General features: G+C 37.5%; 1 protein-coding gene across 2 annotated transcripts in view; it reads right to left on the bottom strand.

Moving 5' to 3' along the window:
- Positions 1–2,900: 2,900 nt before the first annotated feature.
- The window catches only part of nploc4 (NPL4 homolog, ubiquitin recognition factor), a 72,280-nt gene continuing 64,387 nt past the window's right edge, over positions 2,901–10,793 (bottom strand). For both annotated transcript variants that reach the window (XM_048610670.1, XM_048610671.1), the window contains exons 15-17: positions 10,364–10,480; positions 5,023–5,125; positions 2,901–3,230 (exon numbers count right to left, since the gene is read on the bottom strand). In XM_048610670.1, coding sequence (XP_048466627.1) covers positions 3,073–3,230; positions 5,023–5,125; positions 10,364–10,480 — 378 coding nt within the window. In that variant the 3' untranslated portion in view covers positions 2,901–3,072. The remainder of the gene's footprint in view (positions 3,231–5,022; positions 5,126–10,363; positions 10,481–10,793) is intronic.

Below are 10,793 nucleotides of genomic sequence, written 5' to 3'. Positions count from 1 at the left end.
TATTTACATATAGACATGTAATTTATATTTAATTTTCTAATTATACATATTATTAGATCCCTTAAATTGTGCCACAAATGGAGACAGCAAAATGACATGTACGAAACTGAAGTCAAACAGTTTTAAAGGGAAGATGCTGACATGAAAAAAGGAGCTTGAACTGATTGAATGGTTTTTTTTGTGTGATTCAAATGAAACAGCTACTTCCTGGAGATACTAAGATTACAGTCTCTCAATCAAAATGATAACACTGTTTATCAGTTACTATTAGTTAGGTCAAGTGGTTACCTTTTAAAGTCCTGTTCTTTTGCTGAAGAGGAGAAGGGATTAAGAAGGTTCTGCTCCACGTACTGATAAAGGAATGTGTGTCTCATTTATTATACTTGCAAATGATGGACACTACCTTCTCATTACCTGGAAGCTCTAAAGCACTGAATCTCCCCTAAAAGCCTGTGTACGAAGGCTTAAAAAAGGATAAATAAGGCTTATCGAAACAGGTGAGAAACAAAAACACTTGCTATCAACTATATATCTTTAAATTGCTTGTTTTGAAGTTTCCATTTGTTGTTCTATTCAGCATTTTAAGCCTGCAAGCAAGTTCAATTATCTAGTTTGAAGATGTTACCGATTTCAGGATATGCAAACTACTTGTCAAATATCACTCCATCCACAGTTCCATTTTTGCTCATAAACAACAAACCCTCCCTAAAGCCAAGTAAATGCACTAATTTTTTATACGTTTTCCTCATTTTTTTTTGTACACTTTTTGCAGCACCAAGTCGTTTTAAAACACCAAATACTGCATCACTGCTCTTTACTGGTCTAAATTTATTCTGAAAGTAGCGCAGTGGTAAAAGTGGAGCATGGAGGTGGCTAATGTATTTAAAATATAATGTTAATGCATTTCAAATTACGTTTGTGTTTATCTAGTCTGCTGGAGGCTGCGCCAATTTGCAAGTGAACAACAAATCTGGCAGCAATCAGAATGAAACAATTTCTATGATTCACCTCTGCATCAGAGTCGGCAATACTGGAAAAAAAAGTGATTTGTCCCCACCCTCCATTTCCTCCCCCCAACCCTAATCTCCTACCCCAATATTTATTTAACTAACAAACTTGGTTCAGCACAGATTTGGAAATCAAATGATAACTTTCAGGGCAAGAGTCTTCTACCTGAATGCTGAAAGAGTCAGATCACCAGCATAAAAAGTACAGCAAAAGGTCTTGTGACTCAATCCATATTGTTCTGTCCTCAAAATGATTTTCAAGTATTTGGCTTCTAGATAGCCTGTTTCAGCAGGCAACATAGAGTGCAGTTGAGAGAGGTTTCAATGTTAATGCTACAATATGCTCAACTGACAGGTTTGGTCAAAAAAGTGGCCAAATGAAAGAACTGTAAGGCAAAATAAGATGGTCCTAAACTCTAAAGTGGAGAATCAACCCATTCTAATGGGAATACACAGTGCAGGGCCTCAAAGTTTACCTCTCTGGAAATATGTGTTATACATTTGCCTTTGTGCCAAAAGCTTGAAACCTCTCACAACTGATTGATCATGTAGGTAATGGATTGAAATGTTAGGCACAGTCAGGAATCTAAAACATCAGGCCGGAGTAGAAAACATCTTAACTACCACATTATTGGGCCTGCTTATTAAAAGTAATTTTCATCTTCCTGGGAGATCATCTATTAAAGCAGTATTCAACTTTTTTTTTGTCGTCATGCTAAGAATACAGGATTTAAAAATAAATAATGGAAGTACAGATCATATCACAATTTTACAAAGCTGTAGTCTCCATGAAACAAATAATTTGTTACAAACCCCTTAAAACAAAAGAAGCCAGCACTGACATTAATTCATATAGCAGTCCTTGGCAAGTGAAGTGTATGTAAATACAAGTCATATGGCTGAATTGAAGTGTACAATGGTACATTTGTACCATTATTTGCTGATGCATATTCTAGTTATAACAAACAATATTTAAGTTTTTCTTGTATTTGAAATTGTATCCCAACAATCTTAGTCCAGTTCACCAGCACATGATAAAAATAAATGTGCATCAGCAGGCAACTGGACAGATTACTTTAAAGCAATGCAGCGAAGCTTTGGAGAGCATTGTACAAGTAAATATTGGTCATATTTAAATGACTCATCCTTAGATGCTCTACTCCATTGAAATACATTTAACTGCACATACTTGTAATTGTCTGAAAACACTGGTACTCATTTTTGATGGGAAAGGAGAGAACAGGCTTTGTCACAGTACTAATCATTATTGGTTTTTCAAGTTGCTCTAAATTAAATTGTACGCTCCAAGTATTATAGTCACGTCAATGTCACAAAGGATAACATTCAATTGTGAGGCAGGTTTAAGACCATCAACAAGAGATGTTAACTATCAAGGCAGGGCAAACTGCCGCAGATTAACCAAATAACACCTATCATGTAAATATCTTCAAGTGTTTAAACCTATCTTGCCCCTTCAAGAAAAGAATTGCAGTAACGTACTCTCAACTCTGATTCTTCAGTCATCTATGACTTATCCACACTGATGACATCTGACAGCAGAGAGCAAAATTTGTCAAACTAAGCATCACCACCTTTTTGGTACTTTTAAGGGGGCAATTACAGGTTTTCACCACATATTTGAGCAGTTTAGGTAACTTGCTAAATTCACTTAAATTTGAAACCCTTCCATAGCCTTTGGGTAAAAGCTAACCATCAGTAGCTGTTCCTGAGCTGGGTGCTACATTTTGCTCGCCAGATTTTATAACTAACTAACAAGGCAAGTGTGTGTGTCATTATAACCCCCGTAGAATTTGTTTTGCACAAATAATAACATCATCTCAAAAAGCATTCAACTGAAACATTCAAGAAAGTAAAAGTCCTTGAAAGTAAAAGTTGTATTTAGTAATGGTTTTTAATCTCAATTAAGAAGTCCAGACAGACCTCAAGAGTACAAGTTCATTTGTAGAATTTGCTTGCTGGAGCCAGTGTTCTGGCAGCTACCTTGCCTTCCCAATGGACAAAGGATCAAAGGATATGCCCAAATCTGGCTTTCATTTGTTGCTGGCTAGATTCGAGGAAGATTGCACATTTCACATTGGTCAGTGCCTGGGTGGTTCATGAAGGTGCAATGTCTACAGGACCACATCGCAGTGGGAGCAGACTGTGGAGACCCTCCCAGTGCACCATAATCAGAAGCACTGTGTGGCTGAACACCCACTGTACCTGTAAGTGGACAGCAAATGATTAGTATCTGGGCTGAAACGTTTTAAAATCTATAGTGCGCACATGTAAGTGTGGTGTACAAGACTAAACATTCAAATTCATTCAGGTAAAGTTAAGCATTTTACGAAGAGAAACTGTGACACAGAAGTATACCAAACTTCAGAGTTAGTCACCACCAGGATTGGATAAAACAATCCAATAATGTGTTGTTAACATCATGAAAGCAATTCAGATTCTCATCTCCTGTTAGGTTTCTGTTGCCAAGCGGCAGCACAGAATCTAAACAGCAGACTTATTCTTCTAAATTTGTTAAATAGGTCATAATTGGAATTTTGTATTGTTTAAATCAAATGGCACTCTTTTTAAAACACTACAACTGAGAGAGTAGTAGTTTGATAGTCAAGCTTGCAGCGTGGTGCATAGGCTTCTGTTCTTTGTTGACTGAAAGAACATGTGCATGCAATGCAAGTGTTTCAATGCAACAGAACTGGTAACAAACATTTGCTGGTTCATTGCTCAGGGTAAAGTCCCAACCAATCACAGTCAACCTGCTTGGTTTAAAAACTAGGAAAAGTCAGGCTGTTAACTGTCAATCATTAACGGATTCACTCCCAATGGCACATTTCCACCAATCAGTACTCTCCTCTTATACCTTATAAATGTTGTTTTTCCCCTTTATTAGTATTCTTGCAAATTGTCCTGATGGACAAAAGACAAAACACTTACACAAATCTGTCTTTATTTCAGCAATACTCCGGTTTATGTAGTTTGAATGGAATATTAGATTCTATATTAAAGTGAATTCCACATTTAAAGTTCAAATAGACAAACCAATATTTTGATGTTTTGTATATTAATTCCACTGTAACTATCTGCCACCTACTGTAATCAATTTAAAAGACCAGGAAGTAAGATAAATTTTATTTTAAAATAAAGGTTAATGGTAGATGTCTTTTCCCCAAGATGGCGGATTTCAAGACTCGGGGGCATATTTTCATTGGGAGAGAAGAGAGATTTAAAGACGACATGAGGGCCAATTTTTTTTAAAAAAAAAGAGGGTGTCTTGCATGTGGAATGGATGTCTTGAGGAAGTGGTGGATGCGAGCACATTTACAACATTTAAAAGACACTTAGATAAGTACATGAATAGGAAACGTTTGGAGGGATATGGGCCAGGAGCTGCCATGTGGGACTAGTTTAACTTGGGATTATGTTTGGCATAAACTGGTTGGACTGAAGGGTCTGTTTCCATGCTGCATGACTCTGATTCTTGAGTGATCAGGAGATGTGCAAGACTTCCATCAATATCAGCACTACAAATAAGTGTATTTGTACTTCTAAAGAAACACTTACATGTAAGTAAGAGTGAAGATGAAGTAACTCTGTACTAAGTGGAGCATATTCTTCTTACAACAGCAAAAACTATTTCACAGGTATGTTACAGACAGAAAATAAGTTGACTATAAACTATTTTAGTTAGGTAACATACTTAAGAGAATACAAGGAGAGGGAGAACATTTTGAAGAATACAAGTTAATTACATGTAATCATATAAGACTAGGAAAGAATGCCAGTAAAGTTACAGTGCAACTGAGAAACCATTGAAGAAATCAGTATTCTTAATGACAGCTGTGTATGTAATAGTAGATATCAAACCATGATTTCCGAGTGTCAGGTTCTGATCTAAGACTGACTCATATGTGAAATAGATACTCCAAAAGGTTAGAAATTCAGATATTCTACTATTACTGTTTAGGGTCACTGCACTACCCATCCCCCTTAATCTCCTTACTGCAGAGCTGTTCAATGGTAGCCCATTGCTCTGATCTCTTCCAGGTCTGGGCAAGCTCCTCATTCCGTGTTTTCACTGCTTCCAACAACAAGTTGATACTATCCTGTTAAAGATATGAAATAGTGAAAGTTATGCACCCAGAAATAAGGTCTGATCTATTCGACTACTGAGAACGAGCACTGCTGGAGATGAATGAGGGCTTTAATTAGCTTGTTTATGATAACTTCCACTGAATTAACTTATTTCAAAGCCAACATTTAAATGAATGAAAGCTAGTTTTCAAATTTCAAAATGAGAGTCATTTGGATTTTTAAAAATAGCAACAGGTGATAATTGAGTATAAACTCAAGTTACAGCTGCAGTGTTAGTGGGTGGATATAAATAATTAGCATAATGATGTAGGAGTAAGATACAGCATATAAATAACAGCAAGGAGTCATCATTTGGTCACTGGCGTGCCAGAAACTTTAGTTTACACAAGTACACTTCAGCACTGAAGAGACAAACTCTACTAAGATTCTTACATAAACGCAGTTCAGACTCTAGTAATTACCAGTTAGAATAATCAATATTTTGAAATAGACAACTATTACCAATATCTGTATAGAGAGCTGTGTTTGAAGAAAATACTACAACCTGACATTCTGATATAATGATTGCCATTTGTGAAAAGTAGCTCACATTTAATAAAACAACTGTTTCACATGAACATTTAGAGGTTGTTCGACAAGTTTATTTTAGGATGTTGCATTTCATGGATAATACAGTGAAGGATTATGGCAAACAATATTGATTTTAGAAAGCTAAAACTAGAAATTCACCAAGATAAATAAATGCTACCTTATTCTTTCACAGGAAGTGGTTGCTGCTGGCATAGTCAGCATTTGCCACCCATCCTAACTGCCCTTGAATTGAGCGGCAGGCTAGGTTATTGCAGATGGTAGTTAAGAGTTAACTATATTTCTGTAGGTGTGGAGTCACATGCAGACCACATCAAAGTTGGAGAATTTCCTCCCCTGCCGAGCATTATTGAACCAGGTGGGGTTTTTACAGAAATTTGTGTTAGTTATGGTGACCACTATTACAAATTTAGCAACTGAATTTAAACTCCATTCGCTGTCATGGTGGACTTTGAACCTATGTCGCTAGAGTATTAGGCGCAGGACTGCTAATCCAGTGGTATTAGCACTGCACCACACAGTCTCCCAATCATGTTAAACCAAACAGGGAAAATCACAGGATTAGTGTTCTTATTCTCAGGAATAACAAAGTAAAAAGATTAAAAAAAAACAAATGATTTGCAGATATAAATACGCAGATTCTGGAAATACTATAAAATTGAAAATTTATTCACATCACTTGCAAGTTTTTTCAGTAAAATGGACATTTGCAAAATTCATGGTTGCCTTTTACTTGTAAAATTCACTTGTCGTAACATCTGGCTTTCTATTTTTTGCTTTTCAACAATACCTAGCCACATGACAAGGTTTAGTGTGAAGATTTCATAACCTGTGACTAAACCGATGAGGACCACTGATTTTGGCAAAGGCTTTGGTCAAAATGCTGTGAAATTAAGCATTAGTTAAAAAGGTGTGTCATCCCACTCCCAAAATATCCCACTGGTCCTAAAGCAGCCTTATCTGGCTGTACCAGATGCCCATTAAGGGAAATTCTTGCCTCGGGGATGGTTTATTGCCGTCTGATGATATAGTTCTTCAAGGAATCCTACTCTCTTGGGGAACTCTCACTTGTGGCTGGCAGAGTGAGTATCAGGTGATAATACATTTTGACTGAAACCCTTGATTATATCAACATACAACTGAAGTCTTCCTGCAATGAGAATGTGTTTTTGTTTTTCCTTTAAAACACATCTGCATTCAGTTATACAATATCTGGAAGTAATATATGGAATGTTTAATAAAAATATAAAATGAACTTAACAGTGTTGTTTGCCTTCATTCATCATTGTTTGCAATTAAAATAACATCTTCAATAACTAAATTTTAGTGTGCAAAACAAGACTTATTTTTAAGAGCTCTTCAAAAGGAGATAGTCTACAGCTGAAATTTCCTTGTTAACTTGGACTTTAGTAAACCGTTTGACAAGGTTCCACATGGTAGACTAATTAGTAAAGTTGATTACATTGGATGTCAATAGGATACAAAATTAGTTTGATGGCAGGACAGAGAGCATGGTGGTGGAAGGTTGCTTTTCAGACTGGAGGCCTGTGACTTGTGGTATTCCACAGGCATCAGTACTGGGTTGACTTTTGGTTGTCATTCATATAAATAATTTGGTTGCGAATATATGAGGAGGTCATACAGGACATTGGTGAGGCCTCATCTGGAGTATTGTGTGCAGTTCTGGTCACCCTGTTATAGGAAGGATATTATTAAACTGCAGACTGTTCAGATGGGATTTACCAGGATGCTGCCAGGAATGGAGGGTTTGAGATATAAAAATAGACTGGAAAAACTCAGGCTTTTTTCACTGGAGCATGGGAAGTTGAGGGGTGACCTTATAGAGGTTTACAAAATCGTAAAGTGAACGACAAGAGTCTTTTCCCTAGGCTGGGGGAGTTCAAAACCAGGGGCATATTTTTAATGTGAAAAGAGAAACATTTAAAAAGGACATGAGGGGCAACGTTTTAACAAAAAAGTGTAGTTCATGTGTGGAATAAACTGCCAGAGTGGTGGATGCAGGTACAGTTACAACTTTAAAAGATGTGGATAATTTCATGAATAGGAAAGGTTCAGATTGATACAGGCCAAGCGAAGGCAGGTGGTACTAATTCAGTTTGGGAACATGGTCGGCATGGACATGTAGGCCTGAAGGGTCTGTTTCCATGCTGAATGACTATGAACAATTTGGACGACAGGCAAAAACAGGAAAGTAGATTATACTGAGCTGCAAGATTTACGTTCAATCTTATAATAACTACTGAACATGGCTTTTCCCTTATCTTGGTAATTCAGAATATTGCTTACATCATTTTACTAGTTTGCAAGAATATACTGAATGATGAAATCAAGCTGTGAGCAATGGCATTTTTCCAAAGCAATGGTAAATTGAGTGAAAGCCTAATAAGACAAAATTTACAATCCAAATTGAAAAAGGTTAAATTCAACTTCAAAGACTTTCACATGAGATCTGTCACACCTCAGATGCCATGACCCTTCAGTGTGCCCATGATGAATATGGTAAAATATGATTTATTTTTTATTGCTAAAAGTTAAAATTCACACAAATTCATTAGATAAACATAATGATGATTAATTGTTTAAAATGAAAATACACTGAACTCAAATCAAATATGTGTTATAGACAATGCACAGAGTCCCAAGCAGTTCAATATTTTGATTGATCCTGATCTCCAGTTGATCACTGCCAACCAAACCATTTTACACACACACACACAGAGTCTGGAAATAATCTTAGCAGACATTCATTGGTAATATGCCAAAGCAGCAAGCTGCTTCCGACTCAAAAATCAACCCCAGGTCTGCGGGTGGCCTAACAAAAATATGCATACACAACACTTTAAGAATACGGATTTATATCTACGTTGAAAAGCAATTCATTACAGTAAATATTTTAAGTATCCAACGAGCATTAAATCCCCCAAAATAGAAGGAACGTAATTGCAAATGCAAATAATCTGCAGGTTTCAAAAATATTTCTGGAATACTTTTCTCCTGCAGAATATACAAACATGAGTAGAGTAAAGTATGCAAGGTTTCCTAAGAGAATATGCAACGCTGGACCACAAGATGAGAACAGGATACCTGTTCAGATAATATATATAGCCAACAATCTCAATGCACGTTTAACTTATTCTCTTTTGCTATGAATGTGTATGAAAATACTTCAATGTAATAAATCTGTTCTTCGTAGATGATTTTGCAAAATTATGTAGCTATGTGAATCACTCCTTTAAGCAGAAGTTGCCCCCCCCACCCCCCACCCACTATGTGTTTCCTCAAGCTCTACATACAAAATTACACATGTCTGGCACCTGCCTGACCGCTAGGAGGTGGCAGTTCATCACTGGGAAGGAGGCCCTTCTCAAATGACAGCATTCTTGCCATTTTCCACCAGGTGGCAAAGGGGTTCAATGCAGGTGAGGGGGGTGCATTGCACAGACTCTGAACTTTTCAGATGAGAATTTAGGAGGCATGGTTAATGAGTTTGCAGATGACACCAATATTTGTGGTACAGTGGACAATGAAGGAGGTTATCTAAGATTACAAAGGGATCTTGATCAATTCGGCCAAAAGGCTGAGGAGTGACAGATGGCGTTTAATTTGGATAAATGTGAGGTGTTGAAATTTCGTCTAACAAGGGCAGAACTTAAGGTTAATGGTAGGCGCCTGGGTAGTGTTGTCAAACAGGCAGACCATGGGGTTCAGGTACATAGTTCTTTGAAAATTGCATCACAGGTAGACAGGGTGTTTAAGACGACATTTAGCATGCTTGCCTTCATTGCTCAGACCATGGAGTATAGTAGTTGGGACGTCATTTGAAGTTGTACAGGACGTTGGTGAGGCCACTTTTGGTGTACTGTGTGCAGTTTTGGTTGCCCTGCTCTTGCAAGGATATTATTAAATGAAGAGGGTGCAAAAAATATTTACAAGGATGCTACTGAGGCTGGAAGGTTTGAGTTATAAGGAGAGGCTGGATAGTATGGGATTTTCTTCCCTGGAGCATAGGAGGCTAAGGGGTGATCTTCTCAAGGTTTATAAAATCATGAAGGGCATAGGTAAGGTGAATAGCAAAGATCTTTTTGCTAGGATAGGGGAGTTCAAAACTAAGTGGCATATTTTGAAAGTGAGAGGGTCAAGATTTAAAAAAGGGATCAGAGGGGCAACTTTTTCACACAGAGTGATTTGTGCATAGAATGAACTGCCATAGGAAGTCATAGATGCAGGTACAGTTAACATTTAGAAGACATTTGGATAGGTATTTGAATAAGAAAGGTTGAGGGGGATATGGGCCAAACGCAGGCAAGTGGGGCTACTTTAGTTTGGGAAACTTGGTCAGCATGGACAAGGTGGACTGAAGGGTCCGTTTCTGTGACTACTCTTTCAATCGTACTGAAATTGTCCAATTAACCACTGATAGAATTGTCCCATCGCTTTCCAATTCCATGCATTATTAACGTTTTGATTCTTTCCCTCACTTGTTCATTGCAACCTAACACCTTGGTAAAAGGAATAAATAAAACTCCTTTCAGATGTGGCCACAACTAGACAACTTAGGGACTTTAAAACAAAAATCAGAGATGTCAACAGAACTTCTAAATTGTAACATTAAATGTTCAGGGCTACTGAATGATACTTACCCTGAGTGGCATAACATCATTGGTTACCAGAAATAGAAGTAGGTGGAAATCTGAGATGACATCAAGAAAGACAGCAGACTGATTCTGTGATAGGTAGGAGGCAAGGGTATGGAAATCCTGCAGTAAACAAAGGAAGTTACTGTATGCCCCTATAAAGGAACACAAAAATAGAGACAAACAAAGAAATTGCTGAAAAAAATTTTAGTTCTGGCAGCACCTGTACAGCAAAAGCAGAGTTAACGTTTCAGGTTCAGTGACCCTTCTTCGGAACTCTGACAAAGGGTCATATTTTGAAGCCGGGTCTAGAATTCCCAGTGCAGAAAGAAGCCATTCAGCCTATTAAGTCTGCATTGAACCTCTGGTCACTGGACCCAAAATGTTAACTCCGCTTTGTCCCCACAGATGCTGCCAGACCTGTTAAGTTTTCCCA

Source organism: Rhincodon typus, chromosome 23 (genome assembly GCF_021869965.1).
Source record: "Rhincodon typus isolate 14 chromosome 23, sRhiTyp1.1, whole genome shotgun sequence".
Taxonomy (NCBI): domain Eukaryota; kingdom Metazoa; phylum Chordata; class Chondrichthyes; order Orectolobiformes; family Rhincodontidae; genus Rhincodon; species Rhincodon typus.
The sequence above is the reverse complement of the archived record's forward strand: the minus strand, read 5'-3'. Positions and strand labels throughout refer to the sequence as shown.